Raw genomic sequence first — 27,998 nt, forward strand, 5'->3', positions numbered from 1 at the left:
CCGGTACATAGACAGTGTATTGAACCAGTGTCTTTGAAGTTCCGGTAACTCTGAAAATGAAAATCATTGCAGTTTAAATAATGTAATCTGTGTATTTATTTATTTATTTATGATAAATATTATTATAACATGACAACACATTAAGATTTCCAGTAAAGGATTATAACTAATGTAACATGATGTTTGATCTTTCCAGAGAGTGAGATCGTTCCTCCAGACTGCCTGCGTCCTCGCTCCTTCACCACTGGCCGCGGCTCCTCCCTGCGTCGCGAGGCCGAGGAGTCTCGCCTGTCGGTCAGCCTGTGCGACCTCAACCTCCAGCAGGACGACAGCGGCGGCGGAGGAGGAGGAGGAGGACGAGGAGGAGGAGGTGGGGGTGGTGGCGGCGGTACCCTGGGGAGGGGCGTGGGAGGCGGCAGTCTGGGCGGAGGAGGAGGCCACCACCACCACCACCACCTGCGTCTGGCGCCGCCCGCGCCCGTGCCCTGCCCCATCCCGCAGAACTCGCTCAACTCGCAGCAGTCGCACCTGCTGCCCCAGGCGCTGGAGGGCGAGCTGCGCTTCCACCAGCTGCGCGCCGCCAACGTGCGGACGCTGGACGACGGCCAGACGGTGGCGCTGCTGCGCACGGAACATTCCGGAAGTGTGAGCAGCAGCGGAGGTGGTGGCGGTAGTGGCAGTGGACATGCTGGAGGAGGAGGAGGAGGAGGAGGAGGAGGAGGTGGTGGAGGGGGAGGTGGTGGAGGTGGGGCAGGAGGGTCCAGGGAACGTTGCGAGGAGCGCGCGCTGGTCTTCACCGAGCGTCCGCTCCGCCCGGGCGAGACCGTCTTCCTCAAGGTGACCAAGTCGAGCCCGGCACGCTCGGGCGCGCTCGCCTACGGCGTGACCTCGTGCGACCCGGCCACCCTACGCCCCAGCGACCTGCCCGGCAACCCCGAGGCGCTGGTGGACCGCAAGGAGTTCTGGGCCGTGTGCCGCGCGCCCCAGCCGCTGCAGAGCGGCGACATCCTGGGTTTCCTGGTCACGCCCGATGGCGAGGTGATGCTCAGCCACAACGGCGCCAGCGCCGGCATGCAGGTGTGCGTGGACAACTCGCGGCCGCTCTGGATGTTCTTCGGCCTGCACGGAGCCATCTCCCAGCTCAGGATTCTGGGTAAGTCACGGGGGACATGAAGTATACACCTGCGGGTATAGACCCTTTCAACAATAAAAACAAAAACAATGCTTGAACGTTCTATTTGGGCCCCAATCTACTTCCTCTGCATTAACATAACATATGGAATGTTAAAACAGAAGCCTTGTGGGGCCAACTATGATGCTGATAATGGAACTCTCTTGAAAGGGTCAGGTAGATGCTAACATGGTGTTGCTAGGGAGCACATTTATGAAAAGCGAATGGGTGAAGTTTCTGGGCTAGTGGTGATTTTTACCAAAGCCACACCATAACAGAATATAATCAGGGTAGGCGTTTTTTTTTTTTTTATCCCAAAGAACATGGTCTTCAAACTATAGAGACAGAATTACGTCTGGTGAAGCAGAACCTAATGACACAATTTCTGCAAAAATTTTATGAAAATTACATTAACAGCGGACAGGCAATTCACTTTACGAAGGGTCACTTTAATTACGGAGGCCGCAATGTCACAATTTCAAAGAAACAGCACCTGAAGCATACTTAGGGAGTCAGGGACCCCTAACTGCAGTTTCCCTCATCTTCAGCAAGGTCCTGATACTGATGAAAATGCTTATCTTCAGTCTAATGGTACTTTGGCTGGGTGCATCTGCTTAATGAATGAATGTAGATGCGATATAAATACAGAGAGAGAGAGAGAGAGAGAGAGAGACAGATAGAGAATGAGAGAGATGTTACTAAGACAGAGTGATAAAAATAATGGGATGCCATGATTGTAATGCTTTAGATCAGGGCATGGCAGTCGACAAACTGCACCATCTGCATGTGTTCAACACCCTTACTGTATCTCTCAGCATCGGGTGACAGTGTTATGGTGCCCCAGCGAACAAAACTCATTTCAGAAAGAAAGAAAAAAAGAAAGAAAGGAATTCTATATTCATCCTCTGGCTGCTTTTGACAAGAAGACATCTTGTTTCTCCTATCACTCTGGCTCAAGCCTGTGTGTATTCAAAGTCAAACATAAATGAAGAAAAGACAGATGTAAAATAATTTATAATAAGAAATACTCATTTCAGCAATAACGACACTCTTGCCATGACAATTCCAATTAAAAGTAGTGATACACTCCCAAAGCAATTGGTTCACCCAGGATGCACTTTGCTTTCTGATGGGCTTGCCAGACATTGTAAGTCTCCGTGAGTGAGTGAGACGGGAGGTCGGGGGGCACCATCACTTACATGTCTAATTGTGCTTAATGGCTGGGATGGGCTGGCCCTCGGCCCACATAGCTCAAGATGAATGGATCTCATTAGTCAAGTCACTGGCATGGCTGAGAAGTCACAGGGTGTGTGTAATGTGTGTGTAATGTGTGTGTAATGTGTGTGTGTGTAATGTGTGTGTGTGTGTGTGTGTGTGTGTGTGTGTGTGTGTGTGTGTGTGTGTGTGTGTGTTGTTGTGTATGTGTGTAATGTGTGTGTGTGTGTGTGTTTTAGAGAGGAAGATGTGTGTGTGTGAGTGCGAGGAAGTGTGTGTGTGTGTTGCTGCAAGGGAAATTGCCCAGAGTCTTTCAGAGACAGAAGTCGCCAAGCCTGTCAGTACATGCTCAGTCAGTGATTGCTATACTGACCTCAAGTGCTACTGTAGACATCTGACCGTTGGACGTCAGGACTGGGAGGATGGGTAGTGGGTGATGCTGTCTGTGGAGGCTGTAGCAGCCAGACGGGTCCGTGAATTTTGTAACTCTCAGAGATAAGAAGGAAAAGAGAGGTGAGAGAGAGAAGAGAGAGAGAGAGAGAGAGAGAGAGAGAGAGAGAGAGAGAGATAGCTCTCATTGCTGCCTATGTTCCCAGTGCCATTTTTTTTACCTTCTCTTTCTCTGTAGGTCTTGTAATGTTCCTTTTCTCGTCTGATATTACTGTTCTTAACACCAGCTAACTGTTATGCTAAGGGAAAGAAGTTGCAAATGATATATAAATCTTGATGGAATAGAAAATGGATCCTTTTAATAAAAAATGCCTATGGCAAAGCATCAGGGAATGGTTGCAAGCAAGCACGACAGAAGTGTCAAGGGATGGAGAGAGCAGGTAGGCTAATAAAGCAATCTTTGAATTTAAGAGAGAGGGGGGTAGATAGATAGAAAGATTGCAAGAGGAGAGAGAGAGAGAGAGAGAGAATGGTATCAAGGGATGGAGAGAGCGATACACTGAGAATTAAGGTACAAAATTAGATGACAAATAAGTGACTGAGAAAGAAGGAGAAATAGGGTGGAACGTGGGGAAGAGAGAATGTGAGAAGGAAATGGAGAATGATAGAGAGCTAGAGAGAAGAGGATGGAGAGATGCAGAGATGGAGAGATAGAGAGGAGAGGATGGAGAGATGCAGAGATGGAGAGATAGAGGAGAGTGTGTGTGGGAGGACTGTGACCCATGGTGCCGTGGAAACGCATCTGGTGTGTGAACGGCGGCATATTTCCCTCTCTCTTTCCCTCCCCCTCCCTCCCTCTCCCTCCCTCCCTCCCTCTCTCCTTCCCTCTCCTTCCCTCTCCCTTCCCTCTCTCTCTCAATCTCTCTCTCTCGACTCATCAGAACTAGCAGAGGAGTGTGGGTGGCCTCCACTTCACCACTCCACATTCAAACACTTTTTCTCTCTCTCTCCCTCTCTGTATTCCCCCTCTTCTCCTCCCCCTCTCTGACCTGCTCTTCATCTCATAGGTGCACATACCTGTGTGGGCGAGCACGCAGACATACACACAAACTCAGTCTTATTATTGTGCCTGTCTTTCGAAGTTGCGATTCGTTGCAATTTCCTGTCTCATTCTTCTTGAGCACTTCTCTAGAACTCCCACTCGCTCTCAGAGGAATCACACACAAACACACACACACACACACACACACACAGAGAGAGAGAAACGCGCACACTCTTGTAAAGAAATACACATAGAAACACATGCAGACAAAAATCCACCAAAAATATCGGAGGGGTTGCAACATGATTTGCAGTCTAAAGGTTTTTAGACCAACCTTAACAAACTGGGATACTCAGTTGCAGTAGGCCTGCAATTAATTCACAGTGTTTCCATAATGTTCCTTCGAAAGTGGATGCTCTGTTAACGCAAACTCAAATCTCTACCTGTGCCTCTTGTAATAATGAGGTTGACGATGCTGTACGTAAGCTTACCAGTGACAGAACACTATGCAGTCTTTTTGCCACAGGAGCGCCAGTTATACATGGGATGAGTGATAATTATCCTTTGGATGTAATACATCAGATTGGCAAAGGCTGTCATTGACATTAATGCCTTTGGTGTTGGCATACCTTACCTATGAGAGAAAACATTTTCTGCCTCTGCTTCGAAATTGCCCATCTCGCAACATTTCAAAACCAAATTTCGCCAGTTAAAGGGGGTTGCGAGACTTGGCCCACGTTTTTTGGGGGGTCGCCAGACCACTGGCATAGGTTACAACAGTATATGCTTCATTATGAGATCCTTTAATCATTCAGTTCAAAGATGAAACGCAGTAAACCATAACATTATGATAGGCACTTTGCATAGAACTGTAGACTTTTACAGCACACGGCCCGACATTTTTGCGCCTCACACAACAACACACACGCACACACACACACACACACACACACACACACACACACACACACACACACACACACGACAACACACACACACACACACACACACAAGCACACACAAACACACACACACACACACACACACACACACACACACACACACACACACACACACACACACACACACACACACACAAACACACACACACACACACACACACACACACACAAACACACACAAGCATACATGCACACACACACACACACACACACACACACACACACACACATGCTCCCTGCAGTCTTTGTACAGGTGGGTGGTGTACGAGAGCAGATGTCCCAGGTGACACAGCTGTGTCCGTCCGCTTCTTAATTAATCGGCGTTGCTACGCCTCTCTGTCATCTCACACACACAACACAACCCAGTCTGACTCATCCTGCTCAATCTGACTAACACCAACTCTCCCATCTCTCGCTTTCTCTCATTCACTTTCTCTTTCTCCATCTCTATCTTTCTTTTCTCTCCCTCCCTCCCTCCCTCCCTCCTTCTCTCTTTCCCTCTCTCTCTCACTCTCTCTCTCTCCATCATTCCTAGAGAGAGCTAATCCAGCAGGACACGATCGGTCGTGGTTGTCTCATGACCAAATGCTCTAATTAGGAATGGAAAAATAGCCCTAATTGCCAAAGTGAGTCTGACTCCTGAGATCACCATCTCAGCTCTCGACCTCCTCAAGACAAACGACTAAATATATCTGCCAAGGACATATGTGGAAATATAATATAATATAAACAACAAACAAACAAAAAATGAAATAGATTGATTGATGGATGGATGGATTGATTGATTGATTGATTGATTGGTCTTATAATATCAAAATAATAATGACATAGGGAAAATCACATGACAAGCAATGTTAAATGATGACTAGAATAGGCTAGGAGTGGGAAAGAGAGAGCCGTAGACATGCTTGTGTTGTGTCAGCGTCTGGGGTCAAAGTTCGGAGTGATAAGTAGGGCATTGGCATGCGTCTCTTTATCAACGTCTTCACCAGAATACATTATGGCCGTCGCGCTCGGCTGCAATGCAAACAGCATCACTCCCCCGGGAACCAATCATCATGCTTTAAGCATGAATGACATCAGCAACTAATTATCAGCGCGTGGCCATGGCTGGAGTGGCCAAACGATGAACTTATGAAAAGAAAACAAAGCAAAGTGAAACGACCTGGTTCACAGTCTGATTAGTCACAGTCACACTCACTAGCATGCACTATGTTGTCTTGCTGTTAAACAGCGGCTTTTTTTTCTGTGTTGCTGCAACATCAAAGACTTTCCATTACTGTATGGGCAAAGCATCTTTATACACCTCTGTTGCTAAGCAGTTTTACAACAGCCCTTTATGACTAAGAAAGCCATGGCAACTAGTTCAAGAAAGAGAGAGAGAAAGAACAGTGAGTAGAACAGTGGATTGAGTTGCTGAGCACTACACCAGCAGTTCCCCATTACGGCTACATGCTTCAAGGGGAGGGGATGACAGACAGGTGACAAGGCAGTTTATCGCCATTCCAATTTCCTCCCCACATTCCCCCACCAGTCATGCAGGACCAGCAGTCCGACAACTCTGTAACCCAGTCAGCCATCTCTCAACGAAAGGCCTCTGCAGCGTGCTGATGTGTATCGATAAATAGCATCGTGAGAAGAGATTCCAGTCTGACTGCCCCCTGGGCTCTAAGGTTCCGTCTTGTCTCACCCTCTGTCCTCCGTTGCCACGACGAGGCTAATGAACAAGACCGGTTTGAACTCTCTCTGGGGATTTGCTGAACTGATAAACTGTAAATGAGATTTTGGCTCAGTGATGTAGCATTCTGTACTCACAAATCAGCTCGAGAACACACTGGTATCACAAAGCTGTCTGGCGGGTTATCGTTGACTATGGAGACGTATGGCTGTGTGCGTCTTGTCAGGTTGTTATGCGGGGGAGAGATTTAGTGGGCTGTTTTGTCTGAAGGCATTCGCTGCCTGTACTCCATCACATTTTTTAAGGACTCACGTTGTCAAGACGAATGGTACACTATGTGACCTTGACACGACCTTAGCATTGTGAAACAGCCAATTGCATTCCTGATAGGGCCTCCTGAAGGAAGAGGTCATCATAGTGAGAAGGGTGACACGTATGGATATTATGTAAGCCATGTGATAAATTCTTATCTTTCAGCCGAGTCTGCCTGAAGGAGGTTTCCATTCCCACCTTGTTGTTAACAAGTATTTTTACCAGCACTGGATCCAAAACTAAAAAAAAAAAAACATAACCCCTGGGTTTGGATTTGTATACTTTGTGCTTTTAACAGGAGACTCGGCAGGTGTGTTGTGTGCAACACTGTTATGACTAAACGGGCTCTCGAGTCTAACAGGCCTACAGCGTAGCACAGAACTCGTATATCGTGGAGGTTCCGTGACATACAGTAACCTGTGCTCTCCATGAAAAGTAGGAAAGTTTATTTGAGTGAATAACCCTGAGGATTGACACATACATGGGCTGCTAGTTCCCTCCTTTGGCTTCAGTTTTGACTCACTGTGCTAGCCCTGAGGACTTGGAACCAGAATTCATAATACCAAGACAAAATAAAATGGGAAAAAAATAAAAAAATGTCCAAGTGTCTGAAAGTGCAGTGAAGGTTGCCACAGGCAACCAGAGTTTTCATTGGTCTTTTCTTTCTTGGTCCTGTGTTCCTCAAAAAAAAAAAAAATATATATTTCTGTTGAAATCCCTCAACTGTCGTTTTTCTTTTTTTCATGTAAGACACTCTGAAGATATGAGCGATTGCGGAACAGTAGAGGGTCATGACCCGAGGAAAGGTTTTTAGAAAGGAGTGGGTGGGAAAGAGAGAGAGAATACAAGACAGACTCAGAGAGAGAGGGGAAAAGAGAGAGAGAGAATAAAAAAATCAGACTGAGGGAGATAGAGGAAGAGAGAGAGAGAGAGAGAGAGAGTAAAACAGAGGGAGGGAGAGGAAATGGAGAAAGCCAGAGAGGGAGGGAGAGAGAAAGATATGGAAGAACAAAGAGAGAGGGATAGAGAGAGAGAGGGAGGGAGAGAGAAAGATATGGAAGAACAAAGAGAGAGGGAGAGAGACAAAGAGAGCGGGGGGCTGATGTGCATCTGACAGTCTTGCCTCTGCATCCTGGATTCCATTAAAATCTCAGTGCCTTCACGCTCAAGTGAGCTGTATTGGCACACACATCCAGTCCTTAGCTGTGTAACGTGCTCTCTCTCTCTCTCTCTCTCCTTTCTCTCTCACCCTCTCCCTCCCTTTCTCTGTCTCTTTATCTCTCTCCCTCCCTTTCTCTCTCTCTCTCCCTTTCTCTCTCTCTCTATCTCTCCCCTTCTCTCTCTCTCTGCTCCTTATTATCATGATTTATTTTCCCTTCTCTTCGGGTCCCTCTGTCTTCCTCTCTCTTTCACATCAATCATTTCATTGCATTATTGCGGCCGAGGGCATTTCTGACTTGGCTACTTCTGCTCTGTCATGCACACAGTCACCACACACACACACACACACACACACAGCAAGCACACACACACACACACACACACACACACAAGCACACACACACACACACACACACACACACACACACACACACACACACACACGTCCATTTCTATGTGCCTATGCGTACATTCTCCCCGTCGTACTCTCCCTTCAACTCCTCCTATGTGTGACCACCCTGGATGTGGTCATGGTCTCTCTCTCAGGTATGTTTGGGGGTTTCAGTGACCAGGCCAACAGTTCTATGTGACTTACAGGGAAGCTACACCAGGTAACCGCGTAACTGAAGCGTAAAATCCATTTTAGAAAACTGGTCTATTTTTTTAAACGTACAGTACCGCTGGTGTAGCTACTTCCATTGATTATAGTGGAAGCTAATTGTTGCAGCAGACGCAACACGAACGGAACGCTTCAGTTACGTGCTTGTTGTAACTTCCCACTTATAGCCACGTGCCACCAGACCACCCCACTACACAGACCCACTACACACACACACACACACACAGCCTTTCCCCAGAACAAAGGGCCATGAAGCGAACAGAGAGGGACACAAAGGGTTAAATCGTGATAGCCTCGGTCTGACGGGGTCAGGTCACAGGTCCGCCTCAGTTCTGTCTGACACGAGGCTCATACCTTATAAGGGCATGAGAGACAGCAAGACTGCATCCAGGGGGCACGGTTGGAGAAACTTCCTAATTTAATTCCCACTAGTGTTGCAGCTATTAAAGCTATTTGAATCCAGATTTTGAGGAGAGTTATTTTTTTATTTTTTTAGATATGGTTATTAAAATAATCCTTCCAAAGTCATTGACTATGCCCAATTTAAGATAATTGCATCATTATTTTTCTGAGGAAAAACTCTTGTTATGCCTACCCAAAATGTTGGCTTGTGCAACATCCCTGACCAGACCTGCAGCTTGATGCCTCAGAATGTCCTTTCAGAGACTGTTCCACTGATTGCTGTACATGTATGTGTGTGTGTGTGTGTGTGTGTGTGTGTGTGAGAGTGTGTGTGTGTGTGTATGTGTATGTGTATGTGTGTATACAGTATATAAGTGTGTGTGTGTGTGTGTGTGTGTGTATGTAAGTGTGTGTGTGTGTGTGTGTGTGTGTGTGTGCGTGTGTTTGTATGTGTGTGTTGTGTGTGTGTGTGTGTGTGTGTGTTGTGTGTGTGTGTGTTTGCATCCTGTTAAATAAACAATCAAATCACAGTATTGTGTGTAACATGCTCTTGACACACTATCTGTACATTCTGTTTAAGTGTAATCTGTTTTTTGCATTATTTTGTAATCTCTCTTATTGTGTGTGTGAGGGGGTATTATGCCATAGTCCATGGGGGTGTGGGTGTGAGAGAGCATGTGTGTGTGTTCCCTCATGGATTTGTGCCTGTGTGTGTACGTGTGTGTGTGTGTGTGCGTGTGTGTGTGTGTGTGTGTGTGTGTGTGTGTGTGTGTGTGTGTGTGTGTGTGTGTGTGTGTGTTTTGCATCCTGTTAAATAAACAATCAAATCACAGTATTGTGTTTCCAGCATGTGTGTGTTGTACGTGTGTGTGTGTGTGTGTGTGTGTGTGTGTGTGTATGTGTGTGTTAATAACTGAATCCGCCCCTTAGCACATCTGTCATGCAGTATCCTGTATGGAAGCCCTGGAGCCAGTTGAAATGTGAGCATTCATCCGATAATCAATACTGTCTCTCTTTAGTATGGGGAATTGTGTTATTTTAGGAACGATTCAGATAGATTTTTGCAACTGGTGTTTTTTTACTTGCTAGGACCCCACTGAATACAAAACAACCTGTTTCCAATTTTTGTCTTCATTTTCAGTGCCAAAATTCAAGATGGCGGACAATATATGCGGAAAAATAATATAAAGGCTTAAAGTGGTCAACTTTTTGATAAATATACACCTAATAAGTAGTGTTAATTTCACAGAGGACAAGAGGAAATATGTTCACAACAACCTTTTTTCAAGGACTAAGACGTAGATGATGACTTGCAGACGGCAGTAATGTCCTGAAACACTGACTAAGACTCATCTTAAGATTTATTATTGTTGACGAAAAAAAAAGATCTAGACTAAAATGTTTTGTATGAAATAAAAACTAAGATAAAATCTTTCATTTTCATCTACAAAATGAGAAGACAGAATATCTAGCTGTTACGCTTTCAAAATATTCAATGAGTTCATATGCAAAACAGCTTCCCTGTAGGCTAGTTCCACGTATGCTATTGCTGAAACCCCTGTGGCTGCAAACACTAAACTACATGGAACAAGAACACTGGAGATTTTGCCAGAGTTAGCAAGCTAACTACCTAAGCTTTATGCCACAATGCTACATACCCAGAAGTTGAAGCTTTTCTCATACAAATTAACATCCCCCAGAATGTCCATACTTTAAAATGTTCATCATGTAATGTCAACTATTTAACTAGTTAGACTGATGATGCAAAGTTTGCTAGCAAAGTAAGCTAATATGGAAAGTTCGCTAGCAAGTTAGCTATGGCTAAGATGGAGAGTCTGTTTGGGGAATGTGTTGTGTTTACGATATCGCCATCTAGCTGGCAGGCGGAGTAAAACATTAATACTTTTATTCACTTACAGTGTTTCTCAAACTTTTTCAGTTTCAGGACCACTTAACTAACCCTAGCTAAAAAAAAAAAAGATTATCTACTTCAACAGTAGCCTATAATTAGTCTACACTATAGGGCCTACTCACTGAACCACCTTGCTTATTGTCTTTTGCACTTTGCTTATTGTGTGTGGATTCATACAGTATGATTTAAACTGGCATATCTTACATAGACAGTGTTGCAGAACTGTTTTTACATACAAGTTGGTTCAATATTGCAAACAACTCATCTATATTATATTTTACCACGCCGCCTGCTCAAGGACCACTTGGGATAGCTTATGGACCACCAGTGATTCCCGGACCACACTTTGAGAAACACTGGTTAAGAATATGACAGTGGTCCAGTCAATTTTTACTGTCTATGGTCAAATCCCAGCCGAAGCTATAACTGAAGCTCGACTTACCTGTGCATGTAAACATACTGACTGGACAAAAAATCAGAATGAGTAATTATAACAGACGAGTAGCCCTGTGGACACACAATATTGTTGGAAAATTGAGATGTGTGAAACACTATTTGACTCAAATGGTAATCAGAGATAATTTGTTATAAAAAAAAGACTAAAATGTGTTGACTAAAACTGACTAAGACTAAGATATCTTTAGTTTTCTTTTGACTAAAACTAGACTAAAATGACGGTGACTTTTAGTCGATCAAAACTTGACTAACAAAAATTATATTTGAATGACTAAATATGACAAAGACTAAAAGGACATTTTCACAAGACTAAGACTAGGACTAAATTAAAAATAGGTGACAAAATTAACACTACTAATAAGGTAGACAAGTGAGATACAGACTATTTTCAAAAGATGTATTGCATCATTTGCCAAAACAATTGAGAAAAAATGGAAAAAATGAAAAAAAAGATTTAAAAAAAAAAATCTGCATCTTGTTTCATTATTGAAGAGTTCAACAAAACATTGTCATTGTCACTCAAGTATTTATCCTCACCACTGTCACTGTCTTTTTAATATTGGTGCACATCTCCTCAGAGCCTTCACACCTGCAAAGTTATTGAATGGTAAGTTGTTACTCTTGCAAGAACACCTTATACTGCATTGGCTGGCAAGACAACACTTCACAAGTTCCACAACAGCCTCTGGTGCTGGTGGAAGTTTTGACAGAACAGGAGCCCATTGCCCCACAGCAATTTGTCTCTATCCCAGTGATAGTGAGTCAAGAATCTTTGGAGCAGGCACTGTATCTTGTGCCCAAACATTTGCTTGCCTGTGTGCTTTCAGAATTTCAATTTAATTTCAGTTATAGAGCCGCCAAACATTACACATGTCTCATGGCTTTACAGAGTGTTAAACATTCAGACAGAGCCCTTTGAGTTACAGGGCGAGGGAAAAACTCCCAAGAATGGGAGAAACATATAGGATTAAACCTCAAGCAGATCCACGACCAAGGGCCTGACCCATCTGCCTGGGGTCAGTTACAGGACAGTAAGGTCTATATACAGAGAATAGAACATGGTATTTAGAGCCACCTGAGGTATATGTTACAAAGTGGTTGGATGGTTACATAACCAGTATGATAATCCATGAATCCTATTTAGTGTTAAGTTCAAATAGTCCAGTGTAGGGGATGAATTGTCCATAGGAATTAGGAGTTGTCATCGGGCAAATATTTTTTTTTTTCATATACTTTTTTGATCCCGTGAGGGAAATTTGGTCTCTGCATTTAACCCAATCGGTGAATTAGTGAAACACAAACAGCACACAGTGTACACACAGTGAGGTGAAGCACACACTAATCCCGGCGCAGTGAGCTGCCTGCTACAACGGCTTCGAGGGGGAGCAGTGAGGGGTTAGGTGCCTTGCTCAAGGGCACTTCAGCCGCGGCCCACTGGTCGGGGCTCGAACCGGCAACCCTCCGGTTACAAGTCCAGAGTGCTAACCAGTGGGCCACGGCTGCCCTCAAATTAGTGGGTCGCTAGGCTGTGCGGGCAGGAATTCGAGCATGGGGACAGCAATAGGCGATGGTAGGGCAATCATAGGGATGGGATTTCCCTAGTTTTTCCACTGCCTGGTTGGGTTTTAGAGTTTTAAACATGTTCCACCGAAGGGCTTTAGCTGTTTGAAAACCATGTTTTGAGGAGCTGACACACAAATTTCTCACATCCAGCTAACACGTCTGGAGATGGATGAGGACCTACTACAAGCCTACAAAGTGTGTTAATGACTTGATTGACTTGAAACAGAAACCTTTCCTTTCCCACAGGATAAACGGTAAATGGCGGGACAAACGGTTGACTTTCAATTTCCTGATAGGATAGGATACAAAAGGATACCCGATAGGTCCACCGACTCTACCGCGATGTGATTGTCCTGTTTAAGTTTGGTTTTCCACCCACAAGCCGGAGAGTTGCTAGACTACCCTGACTGCAAAGTACATTTGCTGCCGCTAGGGTGCTTCAAGATTTCTAGGCTGTATCTTTTGTCGACGTTCTCCAGTGCCCATGACTATGAGACTGTCTTTGTTGATGTCTGGTACCCTGCGAAGGGCAAGCACCAAGACATCTGTGTGACATGTAGATATATGGGGTTTTGCCAAAATGACTTACTGCTACTGCCACCTTTGTGTGTGTGAACTGACTGGCAGTTTACATAGTTCAACAGCTTTATAACCAAGGTAGAGGATGAGGTTGGCTTTGGTTTCCTTCGATCCCAGGAAAGCTTTAACGTCTTTGATTGGTGTAGAGTCTTGTATTTTGTATCCCTTATCATGTGCTTTTCCCATTGTATGGACCTGTCTCATCCTGTCTTTCATGGAGTTTGTGATGGGATAGTTGTTAAATAATAAGTATATGTCATTGTAGCCTCATGCCTTACTTTCAACATTTTCAAAGAAGCATTCTGCCAGATCTTGGCAACAGTTTATGTAACTTTTCCTGACAACCATCTCCTGCACAACAGCCATGCCATCTATTAAGATGCTATCCAATGTGTGTGTTAATTGCACTGAGCTACTCTATGTAGATTGTTCAGAGGATGCTGTTTCTGAAACCAGTCACAATTCATGGATGAAGGCCGACTTAGCTGTAGTGGGCAGCATTAGGCTTGCATATAATCAACAAATTCATATGTTCCCACAATTTCTCCACAATAGAAATTCTCCACAAAGTCCTGTTAACAGAATTATTGAAGACCAAAGAACTCATTGTGGACTTCAGGAAGTGTAAAGCTAGCACACACACCCATTCTCATCAATTGGACTGAAGTGGAGTGTATCACCAGCTTCAGATTTCTGGGTGTCCACATCTCTTGGACCTCTCTTGGACCCTCAACACCTCTACCCTGATCAAGAAGGCTTACCAGCATCTCTTCTATCTGAGGAGGCTAAAGAAGGTCCACCGGCCTCCTCAGATCCTGGTGAACTTCTACCCCTGCACCATCAAGCGTTTTTTTTTTTTTTATTTAATTTAATTTAATTACTTTAATTTAATTAATTTATTGTGCTTATGGAGCGCCAAAACATTACACATGTATCATGGCGCTTTACAGAATGTAGGCAATCAGAGAAAAAGGAAAGAAAGGAAGAAAAGAAAGGAAGAAAAGAAAAGAAAGACAGAGCAGTAGAAGAGAGGCCCATGGGTAACAGGGGCGAGACAAAACTCCCTAGAATTGGAGATACATATAGGAAGAAACCTTGAGCAGATCCACGACTTAAGGGCCTGACCCATCTGCCTAGGGTCAATACAGGACAGTAAGGTCTGTATACATGACAAATGCATATGATAGTCAGGTGTAGAGAATAAGACATGGTGTTAATAACACTTGAGCTGAAAGTTACAAGAGGTGGGGTGATTACGTATCTGGTTTCATAATTCATTAATCCTGATTTAGTGACAGAAAGTTCAAATAGTCCAGCGTTGGATTTGTCCAGGGGAAGGGAGTTGTGCAAGGGGCATGTGGTGGGTCGGCAGACGGGCCAGGAATCCGGGCAGAATTGTCATGGTGATGGGTCGCAAGGCTGTACGGGCCAGGAATCCAGATAAGGGGACAGTAGTAGGGCAGTCGAGGATGGGACTTCAGGTGAGATAGGTGAGAGGAGACCTGTGTCACAGCCAACACAAACCAACTGTGTCACAGTTTGGTATGGCAACTGCTCTGCCCACAACCGAAAAGCACCGCAGAGGGTGGTGAAAACTGCCCAACGCATTCCTCACTCCCCTCCATTGAGGCCATCCAGGGCAAGCGATGCTTGCATAAGGCACACAGCAGGTTCAGAGGAAGCTTCTTTCCTGCAGCTGAAGTCTAGCTCTCCATTTCAGTGACAACCAACCAACTAAGCCCCCCCGCCCACCCACCCCTGTTTACATTACATAGCCATATTTATTCTGCTCTTATAAGGTAACTGTTAATACACTGCACATATTTATATTACTCTAAACCTCTCTACTTTATACAAATCAACTGTATACTACTGTCTACACTGTACTATATTTCTTGACCTGTCTATGCACCACCTGTCTATACTTTGCAGTGTTTCCCACAGATGCTAACCTGATTTAATCACGATTTAACCAGTCATATTCTATGTCAACAACAATCCTTACACAAATAACAATGTTTTCTTTAAACGTGCATGCAGAGGAGGGGCAGGTTCGTTGAGAGAGAGAGAGAAAGAAAGAGAGACAAGGAAAGGCTTTGCAAAGGTGCCCATAGCTCTACAATGAAAGGATTTCATCCAATTTAAATAGTACAACATGGCATCATTGTGTGGTGGTCAAAGTTGATATTGTGGTGGGCCGCCACAAGTAAGTCAATGTATGGGAAACACTGCTTTGTATATCACATTGCACTTTTCTCCTTTTTGCACTTCTGGTTAGGCGCAAACCACATTTCGTTGTCTTCACTTGGCCTCTGCAATGACAATGTTGAATCTAATCTAGTACAAATGTACAACATGACATCATTGTGTGGTGGTCAAAGTTGATATTGTGGTGGGTTAAGTCAAATGGGAAACACTGCTTTGTATATCACATTGCACTTTTCTCCTTTTGCTTTGGTTAGGCAAAACCACATTTCGTTGTCTTCATACTTGTACTCTGCAATGACAATAAAGTTGAATCTAATCTACTCTAATCTGATCTATCGGGGTGCAGAACATTACTTCTGGAGTGCAGAACATTACTTTAATTCAAATGATTATTAGGTTATGTGAAGGAAACTTTTAAATCAGTCAATGTGTTTTTCCGGGTATGCCAATAAATAGCATAATGGTGCATCACTGGTTGATAATCATGTGACATCTCGCACGCACGCACGCACACACACACACACACACACACACACACACACACACACACACACACACACACACACACACTCATACATGCAACTGTTGTCGCAGCAGGGTAGTCCCCGTGTAACATAGCTGACATTCCATGCATAGTAAAGCGGTATAGAGATCTCTCTCACACACACACAATCACTTTTTCACTCTCTCTCTCTCTCGCACACACACTCACTCTCTCTCTCTCTCTCTCTCTCTCTCCTGGCCTCTCTTTCACCATCTCTTCTAGAGTGGGGAAGTCAGTAGAACTGTTTGTTTCACATTGTGTAATAAACTGTATGATGAGATTCACATGAGAGGTGCTCAAGTCCTTGTGCTATAGGTAGGGGATTTCCTACAGTGGCCAATGAGCTGCCAAGCCTACAGTATGTAACATTACACAACATGGCGCATGGACACAGTGACAATGCACAGTTGGCTGGAGGCAGTTGCAAGCACGCTGAAAGCTGTACCTGGGATTTGTGTGTGTATAGACTACAGATGTGTGTGTGTGTGTGTGTGTGTGTGTGTGTGTGTGTGTGTTTGTGTGTCTTTTATGTATGTGAAAATGTGTGTATGTGGGTGACTCTTATGTGTTCTTGTGAGTATGTCACTGAGAGTGTGTGTGTGTGTGTGTGTGGGAGAGAGGGTGTTTGTATTTTTGTGGGTGTGACACTGAGGGTGTGCGTGTATTTGTGTGTGTGAGAGAGAGTGTGTGTCTTAATGTGTTAGGTTGCATGTGTGTGTGTGTGTGTGTGTGAGAGAGAGAGGATGTACTGTATGTGTGAGATTGTGTGTGTATACAGTATGTGTGTGTACACGTGTGTGTGTGTGTGTGTGTGTTGTTGTGTGTGTGCGCGTGTGCGTGCGTGCGTGTGCGTGTGGGAGAGGGAGAGAGAGTGTGTGTGTGTGTGCGCCTGGGGTATTTCTCTGGAATAAGACTGAGTGAGTGAGTGAGTGAGAGCGATCCCTCAGCAGGGTTGGGCATTCCGTCCCACCAGCATTCCGTCATTCTGCACTCAGATCCCGTCCTAATCCCTGCACCGCCCGGCACTACAGGATCACAGCAGCTGAACCGGGATCACTGAGGCAGTCCCCACAAATACCACCAAATCAACACACACACACACACATGCACACACACACACATTTAGTCTTTTAACCTACACACACACACACACACACACACAGACACATTTAGTCTTTTAACCTACAACACACACACACACACACACACACACAGTAGACACATTCAGAACACACTGCACGTGCATGTGAACCCTTCCTTCCATGCACATGTGCAGACATACTATATATAATAGTATAGACTGCAGGCTTCAGTTTCATCAGAGAGGAGAAAAGCATGAATAACTAGACTGCATTTCCGGCGGGAACTGCGAAAGTGTGCTTGCCCTGGTCCGGTCAGCAACGTGAGCAGACAGTGGCATACGCTTATGCTGAACCTGGCTTGATCCAGGCATTGTAACGGGTGCCTTTCAGTGTTGGAGCAGTGGCAATATCCCAAAAGCTCTAGGAGAGGGCTATTCAACTATTGGCTTGTGGGTTGAATGTGATTCGTTGGATTTTACCTTTGGCCTGCCTTCGAATTTAGCTTCTATGACTGAGATCAAATCAATAAAATAAAATGACAGCAGTCATCATCAAAAATAAATAATGTCACGTGTCTTGCGCCTCTCAAACTGGGCTATCAGGTAACCTACAGAGGAATTGAAATTATGAAATATGACCAAGGCATTAAAAAGCTACTTGTTTGTCAGGATACTTTTCACTGATTTATTTTAAAAAAATATGAGCTATGAGTGTGAATGTTATATATTCCATCCCACAAATTATGTTTTACTGGTTTATTTGACAAATAATCTATATGGATTTGCTCTATAAAGACTGTATGTCTGTTTGGGATTGTTTTATGAGCCTGGGGTTGTTTTGAGAGCCTATTGATGTAGCCTATCTCAGAATAAAGGAATACTTCATATTACTCTAAACCACCGCCTGTAAATCAACTGTATACTACTGTCTACATTGCACTATATTTCTTGACCTGTCTCTGTATGTTTCATCACCTTTCTATACTTTGCCTCACATTGCAACACAGCTCAGATCTTTGGTTGCTATGAAGGCCAGTCGTTCTAAATGGATGGTTGCTATGGCCAAAGGCCAGTTCTATCTCTGCCGTTGTCAAGCCGGGCATATCGTAGAATTCCTTATCTTATTTAAAACATCTCTATTTTACTTATCCCACTTCCATACAGTGGGTCCCATTAAGAAGTGGCCACTTCATTCAAGGCATTACCGTGATTCACACAGCAGCATTAATAAATTAATCTGTCACCATATGCCTATGCTTACGTTTTGCAAAGAAAACATTTTAATTTGATCCACATGAAACGTTACATTTCATATACATGTTGACAATGAGTAGGCTAGTTTTGGTTGTTGGTGGTGTTATTGCATCCCTTAGTTATGCCCTACAATGCAAGTTCCCTCATGATTGGAAGCTCCTGTAGACAATAGTAGACGATTTCAAAACATCGAAGTTATGGAGTCCTGTAAGATTATGTAAGCAATTTGTAATATATAGCTACTGTTCTAGTTTGCTATTTCAGTTCGTAAGTACATACTATCCCATGGCAGAGCAAGGATTTCATGATTGGGCAAGGTTGCCTGGAGACATTGTGTCTGCTCTGAGACATTGTGTATACATGGAAGGCATACATGATAGAAGGTGAATGGTGCAAAGGTGAATGGTGTGAGTTACAAAATCCCGTGGGTGGTTTGCCAAATGATGGAAACTTTTGGAATATTTTTTTTTTTTTGCCTATGCACCCTCACACTGGAGTCCCCAGTTCATATACAAAATTTGGTATCGATATGTGACAGTGTTCCTGAGATATGGGCGACTTCTGTTTGTTTGAACTTACCGCCCGCCCGATTTCGTTTGACTGTGGCCGGGCAGCGCTTTGAAAATCAAAAATCCTTCCACTTACATTTGTGAGGCTTGGTCCAAGGATAATGTAACGTCAAGTTTCGTATGGCGTTCGGACCAAATTGTGACCTGTGAAAATTTGTTTTCGCTTTCTGTTCAATCAATATGGCGGACGAGCGGCACGCCCACCTGGCGTCATCTTTAGCGACCAACTTACACGGTACTGACCGGACGTTTTAAAGTTGGAACGGTGTCTCTGTCTCAAAGGGCCTAGGCTAGGGCTGACAAAAATTAGGGAGGCGGAAAAATAATAATAAAACTTAACAAGAACTTTGCAGCACTTAACTATGTAAAAGCAGGTACAAAAGCAGCTCTCTACTCTTTCTTACTAATATCATGAGTGATATAAACTAACAGACTTAACTTACATGAGGACACATAAATACTAACGATCTGCCTCAGGGATTTGGAAAATCATATTTCTACACCTAAAAATAATAAATGGTAACACTCCATAATAAGGTGCCATAACAAATAGCAAACTAGTAATTACCTAACCCTTTGTTAATATTTGTTAATTGTTACTAAAATATCTATTTGCCACAAGTTAATAGTTTTTTCATCATTAATTAAATATTAGTTGTTTAAATAAAATCTGTATGTTAATGTTTTAACAAATCTATTAACTAATATTGCCCTACACACATCTGTTAATAGTTAACTAAATGTCTTTTTGGCACTAATTAACAGTTATTTCTTACATCATTTAAATGTTTATTTACAAACTATATGTTAACAGAAAAGTTAATGACTTATTATTATTTAACTAATTGTTATTAAACTGTGCTACTGACTATTCCAATATGAACCACTCCCCATAGGACCCTTACAATAGATAGATACTTTATTGATCAGTATCGGCGAAAATCACATACAAACACTAAACTACATTTCTAACTCTGGTACACCCACCTCATCTGAATTTTACCAAATTCGAGCAGCAACCAAATAGTACTTCCAAAGGCAAAGAGTACACTACTTTCAAACACTAGACAGAGGGTCACAAATTACAAGACAGCCAACCACAAAGGTATCCAATAAGGATGAAGTGGAAGAAGAGGTGCGCAAACTCTCACACAACCAACCACTGGCAGTAGGGTGCCTTATACACCCCACAAGACATAAACCATAAATTCCATAAACCACAAATAACAATAAATAATTAGTTAATACATATTTGTTCAAACATACAGACTGTTTTAGTGCCAAACAACTAATTATTTACATTATACAGATTTTGTGCAAACAACTAATATTTAATTAATGATGAAAAAACTATTGACTTGTGGCAAATAGATATTTTAGTAACAATTAACAAATATTAACAAAGGGTTAGGTAATTACTAGTTTGCTATTTATTATGGCACCTTATTATGGAGTGTTACCTAATAAATAATCTGTTTCAGGATTAATGAGATATATCTCTAGTTTAGAGTCCTCGTTTGTCATCAGTCGATGCTTATCCACACGTGTAGTCCACACCTGATTCAATAGGAGGTTATCCACACGTGTAGTCCACACCTGATTCAATAGGAGGTTTGCAATTTCCTGGTGGACAGGTCATCTCCTCTCCTCACACCTCTTGTTCATGTCGGTCTGGTACCTTCCTGATATAGAAACTGGTGTTATGCAACATTACATGCTGTTGTCATGTTCTCTCTACCTCTCTCTCTGTGTGTGTGTGTGTGTGTGTGTGTGTGTGTGTGTGTGTGTGTGTGTGTGTGTGTGTGTGTGTGTGTGTGATTGTGGGTCAGATGGATGACCAGGGGTTCAAGTGTAAAACTAGCTGTACTTGTGTCACATGCACACACACACAAAGGCATGCATGCACTCATTCACATAGACACATATACAATAGATAAAAAAAAGACATCTCCCCCACATCACATGTTCTGAGGCTGTCTTTTGCACACACAAACTCTTTAGGGAGGGCATATACACCATTGTTGACTCAAAGGCAGACATGCACAAAACACACTCACACACACTCGCACATATGCACAAAGGTGTTGGACAGCAGCTTGGCCAGCATGTCCTGTCAGCTGATGTCGGTGTTAACGGCAACTCTGTGGTCCAGCGAAGAAAGACATGGAGAGAGAGAGAGAGAGAGAGAGGCAAAGAGGGAGGGAGAGGTAGAGAGAGAGGCAAAGGGAGGGAGAGGTAGATGGAAAGAGAGCAGAAGAGAGAGTGGAGAGGGGGTGTCTGGTTCAGATTTCGGCAGCGTCTCTCTGATCTCGGGGTCGCTCGCTCTCCTCCGAGAGCTTGTCATCGTCGGCGGTAAACACCGAGCAGCGCGTGTGACTGATGCCGTGCCCCCATGGGCCCTCCCGTAACTCTGCACACTTGGACGCACGTACAGGAATTTAGTTTTCCATCAGGAGGACGTTATGTAAGAAAGGGACCCTGGCTCGGACGTGCGGTGGGGGAGGGGGTACTACAAGGGGTCTCACACAAAAAGAACCCTGAGGTCATTATCTGAGAAAAATGTCACCTCTCACCTCCCCAAATCCTAAAAGAAGTGTGTAACAAAAACAAAACAGTTTATAGCCTTGGTTGTGAGAGTTGCATTGCTATCATATTGTGTGTATAGCCTCGGTTGTGAGAGTTGCATTGCTATCATATTGTGTGTATAGCCTCGGTTGTGAGAGTTGCTGTCATATTGTGTGTATAGCCTCGGTTGTGAGTTCAGTTGTGAGAGTTGCATTGCTATCATATTTTGTGTACAGCCTAACCCTCAGTAGTAAGTTTGTGAGTTGCATTGCTATATCATATTGCAAGGTACAAAATTCCGTTCTAGTAAAGGACAGGTCAGAATTTCATGACACAAGAGCTGAAGTTATGTACTAATAAGATGTCATAGCATCACATATAATGTGACCTGTCATGACTTGTCAATAATAAGGGTAACTTGACCCTGCCATACGGACACCGATTGACATGACATGTTATGACAGGATAGGGCATCTGCCATACCATATCCACAAGATGGTCATGGAGGGTCAGGACAATGGTCACACACTACTCCTGTATATTGTTTCATTGTGCAACCAGGACCTCTGATGCAGAAGGGGTCAAGTGAATCCTACATGTGGGATCATTTAAAGTGTTCCCTTGTTAATCTTGCGTGTTGTGTGATAATCTGATATATAATCTGTATCTAATCTGTGTGGTGTGTGTGTGTGTTGTCTTGTGCGATGTGTTTCAGGCTCCACTCACGCTGGGGACCCACGTGGACCGTCCAGCCCCGGCTCGCCCTCCTCGTCCCCTCAGACCCCCATGGGCTTCTGCAGCGGCAGCTCGGAGCCCACGCTCAACGGAGGATGCTCCGGAGCTTTCTGCAACTCTGCTGGAGGTTGGAGCAAGTCTTTGGTCAATTCATTTGTACACTTAGTTGCCTCGTACATTGAGGAAAAGCAAAGGTGCAGTTACTGCAGGTGTAGGTGTGTTAGCAGTTAGGACTGAAACACTTGAATGGGACTATTAAGCTGAACACTTGGGGTGTGATACTATGTATATCTTTAACCGTAATTATAACTCATCTCACTTGGTGTTTTGGTTTTATTGATGTTTATTTATGATATTTGTACCATTAATTTACTGTTCTTTACTGGGAGGGGCAGGGGGGCTGGGTCTTTAAGGCTCGGTGAAGCAGAAAATGTCAGTGGCTAATGGTGGTACTGTTGCCATTAAATTACAGGGCTGCCAACTCTCACGCATTGGCCGTGAGACTCATCCATTTGATTGACTCCGCACGCTCTCGCCAATCGGATGTGTGAGAGTTGGCAGGACCTGGAATGTGCAATTTTGCTTCCTACTCAAACTGACAACATGCTCCCTGAATCTAAGAAGCTTTCTTTCCTCCGTTTTCTTTATTTCATCGGTTGTGTCTTTGTTTCTTTCCTTTCCGTTTCTCTCTTTCCCTCTCTCTCTCTCTTTCCCTCTCTCTCTCTCTCTCTCTCTGTCCTTCACTCTCTCTCTTCCCAGGAACCACCCCCAGCTCGCCCGTCAGCCTCCCCAAGTCGCCCACCTTCCCGTCGGTGTCAGGGACGTGGCAGGACGAGTGTTCCATCTGCTACGAGAACATGGTGGACACGGTGATCTACGCGTGTGGCCACATGTGCCTGTGCCACACCTGCGGCCAGCGGCTGAAGCGGATGTCCAGCGCCTGTTGCCCCATCTGCAGGAGGCCCATCAAAGACATCATCAAGACCTACCGCAGCACATAGGACTGACTGGTGAAGGAAACACAATTTACCTTGAGAAGACTACAATTCCCATGATGCAACACGGGATTCATGGGATTTAGTCCTCCTCCCCTGGTTAAACAGACTCACTGATGATGCATGATGAACCCTGATACTCCAAGCAGCAGCACCCACATTACCATGTCTATGTTGGAGTCCATTTTAGCTACCGCTGACTTCACACTTTTTGAAGTTGTGTTTGTTTTTGTTTGTTTCCTCTTTTGTAAACAATTCAGGGATTTTTGAGAACCTGTGGATATCAATTGGTTATTTCTCTTGGCCATGGGTTTGTAAAGGAGGATTTTTTTTGTTTATATATAGATTTTTTTTTCTTTTTTGGATTTTCAAGGACATTTCAAGGTGACTCGACAGTTTGGAAAGGTAGTGGTGATGCACATCAGTGAGCTGAACTCAGGAGAGGCCAGGGGTACGGACTGGTGAACTAGAACTTTTCCGCAGAGTGAAAGCACCACAGGAAAGGACAAAACAAACAACAAAAAAAAACAGTGTGTATAATCTCAAGATATTCAGGTTCAAGTGTCTGATGTTTTAGAGAGTCAAACCAATATTTCCTTCTCTCTTTGAGCCATTGGAGACTGAAGTCTCTTTGATTTGTCTACTAAATGAATTTCTCTCAATCGGGATGTTATTTTTATGCCATTTTGTTAGTTAAAAATATATATATTTCTGGTTTTCAATTTGTCCTTTAAAACCAGTTCAGACGACATGTGTATATACACATACTGTAGATGTGTAAGTATAAGTGTGTATGTATATGTAGGTGCGTAATATACATATAAACTAACTAAGGTCACAATAATTATACTTCAGCAGGTCGCAACTTATGTCTGTGTCTTGCTGAGACCAATTGTTAAAGACAGTATGTCCATGGATCTATTTTTTCCCCTACACTGACACTGGTATAGGCTCACCTGATTGGACGATGCAGTTGCTTGCCCATCCCTCTGGGTGGGGCCGATCACACCCATGCGCCTGGGATTATTTTGACGGCCCATCCTGCTGACAACGCCCCAAAATCAAAAGGCCTCTGCCACCCCACCCAACACCACCCCCACCCCCACCCACCCCACTCACCCCACTGACAATACTCTAGGAATTAATGGGTAGACATTCACCATATTTTTCTTTTCCTTTCAAAACAGCCCCCTTGCTCACGAAGCACTGATGACAAGAACATCACCATGGTTACAAGTACGGAGTAGAGCAAAGACAGAAAAAAAAAAATCATGGATCATTTGTTAGCAGTGGATGTTTTACTAGCAGAGAGAAAATAGCTAATCCATATTTCACCACATTCCCCTCAACCGAAATATGCCGTGTGTTGTCATGTAATAGATGAGGGTGACACAGAAAGCTTTGGAAGAGTGACTACTGAGAGAGAGGAGGAAAGGGCTTTCAACAGAGAGAGAGAGAGCAAGAGAAAGAGAGAGCAAGAGAGAGAGAGAGAAAGAGAAACAGAGAGAGAGACAAAGAGAGAGGGATAAAAGTCACCTTATTAAAACCAGATTATTTCCATGCCAGTCTCAGGAGCAAGGGGTAGGGGGGATTGAAGAGTACTTTACATCAGGTCTCTGAATCAGGCTTCACCTTCCCTATAACCTTTCTCCAAGTCCAGATTACCTTCTTGAGACTTGGGAATTCTCAGTGGCTAATTATGAAAGAAAAAACAGAAACCCTTAGTGGTTTGCCAAGTGTGTGTGTGAACACATGGTCTGATAGGTCAGATTAAGGGGAGCACAGTTTTGACCTGCTTATCCTCAGTGAATGTGAACCACACAAGGACACACAATTCATTATGATTTCCAGTGAGGTCATCAAAGTGCGACCAGTCAGTGGTGAAGTGACATAGTGACAAGAGCCTGGATGGAATAATGATTTGGCCGTTTTAGGCAGCTGTGTTTGGATTTGTGTATGTGTGTGTGTGTGTGTGTGTGTTTACTCTGATTGGGAGAATCCTTGCCCAACCACATCCACCTCCTTTCACCCCTTGGCCTCAGAAGGGACCTCCGAAATAACTTCTGTGTAATATATATGGACATGGACAAAGCACCATATTCAGCCATAATGTTTTTCATCTTCAGAGCCCCCCCCCCCAAACGCCTTGTTGTACTTAAATCATAGCTAATGATAGAAATACGATGAGTTTGAACTCAAATTATGGTGATAGCACAACAATATTTTTGGAAACATATACTTAATCAGGAGCCATTATTAACTCCCCCCAAAACCCTACCCACAACCCACCCCTAAACACACACACACACACACACACACATTTTTTGCGCTTTGGTATGAAAACAACTTCATCTCGTACATTTGAAGGTACGCTTAGTCATCTGACATTTCAATTGCCGTACGAGCCATCAGGGCCCAAAAAATAGCAAGGAGACAACATAGCCATATATACAGTGTCTTCTGTCTGGGCTTAGACAGTGGCGGTGGCTTTCTCTAATGTAAAATACACACCATCCATCCATCCATCGCTGGGCTTGACTTCATGCTGCTATAGTATTTGCCTGGCAAACGCTATAAAAAAAATAGGTTCTTTGGATGTCATAATGTATACTCTGTGTTTCAAGATATACACTTTTTTGCTTGAGGTGTTCATTCACTTGAATGTTAATTTATGTCGGTTTATATATAGAGAAATGTAGAGAGAAGAACAGGTGAACACTTAGACTCTTAGCAGTAGTACTGTGTTTGCCTAGCTTGTTGGCATTTGCAACTCTTTGGCTGATAATCATGATTGTATTTGTTTGTTTATCAACTCACTGGAGCCTCCAAGTTTTTTTTTTTAAGTCTGGATGATACCCGGTGGAGAGAGGAGCAGTGGTGTCTTGTTCCCCACAGCAATACTTTAGTTGTTTCCAGCTGCTGGGCTTTTGCAGTGTAGTCAATCAGTAATTCATTGCACAGGGAAGGAGTTTAGCACAAAAAAACTTCTTTTTTTTATAATGTACAACCCCTCAGTTTCAGACAGGGTTTTTGTTCTTTTACTGTTCATTTTGGTAGTCTTCTAATTTTTGTTCAAGTGAATGAATGTGTGTGTGTGTGTGTGTGTGTGTGTGTGTGTGTGTGCGAACAGTCCAGCCCAGCGGGCTAAAGGAGTGTGCACAAATGTTTGTCGTCATTTTATGAAGCTACTTATTGATTGTACTTTTGTAAAAACCACGATTGATACGGTTCACGTCGTCACCTGTCTCTTTATTTCATGACTATTCTATGACCAAATGTTATTCTTATTCTATAAACGTGTTCAGATCCTGACCCTAAATTCATATACAGTAATTTATGATAAATACTAGTAATGTAGTTATTCTGTAAAATAGGTTTATTTATTTTGTTTCGCATTGCTTTCCTGTCTGAGGTCATGAAAATATTTGGTTAGACTGAATTATTGTGCGATCTTGGAGGCTGAGAAAAACAGAGGTGTGTTCAAAATTCACAAACATCGGCGAACGTTTGCAAACAGTTTTCTGTTTGCCTTGAGTTCTCGACGAACGTTTGCGACCACTCACAAACAGTTTGAGGAGGTAGACTAGTTCTTCACGAACAAACAGTAGAGCTGGGCAAAGTGTTAACGTAACAAGGGAATGTTTACACCAAATCGTTAAAATTGAACCGTTCAGAGAAAACACAAACATTTGTCACTGTTTGCAGAATTTGAACGCACCTCTGATTTTGAGGTCCTGATTTACTCAAGTCTCAATTAGCCCTTTTACCACAAACTAATGAATACACATGTTAAATGAATGACAGTTAATTTCAATAAATATAATTGGACAGTGGGTGCATTAATTATGGCTGTATTTGCATTTGCATAACGTTTTTCTTTTTTCAATATGAATCATTTCCCTGCGCTTTTGTAAATCAGGACCAAATAGCAAACTGAAGACTTTGGCTTTTGTCCCAACTGTCCAATCAGTTGCGTGCTGTTTTATATCATGCTGCTCTCAGATTCTCTCTCTGATTGTGGTCGACCCTGTAATGTACTTTGTTTGTGTAACATGGATGTGTGTGTGTGTGTGTGTGTATATACGTATGTATGTATGACGGACTGTCTGAAGAGTGTTATCGTTACACCGGATTTAATTCCCCATCCTTTACTTATGTCCCAAGAAGATTTACTTTTCTCGATTGTTTGTCGTTGTTGTTTGTTTTCATTATTGATGTTTTATTACTGTTCCCTTTTGTGAGGCTCTACATAAACAAATACACAAACATCTCAGTAAGCACTGAATTTCTCTAAACAAGCTTTTTAAGGACTAGAGCTTTCACACGTTCTCTCTCTCTCTCTTTCCATTATCCCACCCCCCTTCTTCCCCCTCAGGTGTGTGAATAAAAATAAGAGAAAAAAAACACACTCCAGAGAGTTTAAAGAGGCGGCGTGTGTTTTCAAAATGTTCAGGCTGTTGTTTTTATCGGGGGAAATATTTGCTACCAAAACTTTCCCAGATGAGGCAGCAATATGGTGATAAAAGTTGCCTTAGTCCCTGCAGCTCAACAGAGGGACCAAATGAAATACTTATTGAAAAGAAAT

General features: G+C 43.4%; 1 protein-coding gene across 1 annotated transcript in view; it reads left to right on the plus strand.

The window, feature by feature from the left end:
* neurl1aa (neuralized E3 ubiquitin protein ligase 1Aa) overlaps positions 1 to 23,947 on the plus strand; it is a gene marked incomplete at its 5' end in the record, with an annotated part of 46,226 nt that extends 22,279 nt beyond the window's left edge. The window contains 3 exon segments of the mRNA XM_048249020.1: positions 197 to 1,153; positions 22,399 to 22,545; positions 23,178 to 23,947. Of these exon segments, the coding sequence (XP_048104977.1) occupies positions 197 to 1,153; positions 22,399 to 22,545; positions 23,178 to 23,419 (1,346 nt within the window).
* Positions 23,948 to 27,998: the final 4,051 nt, after the last annotated feature.

This window comes from Alosa alosa, chromosome 7 (genome assembly GCF_017589495.1).
Source record: "Alosa alosa isolate M-15738 ecotype Scorff River chromosome 7, AALO_Geno_1.1, whole genome shotgun sequence".
NCBI lineage: Eukaryota > Metazoa > Chordata > Actinopteri > Clupeiformes > Clupeidae > Alosa > Alosa alosa.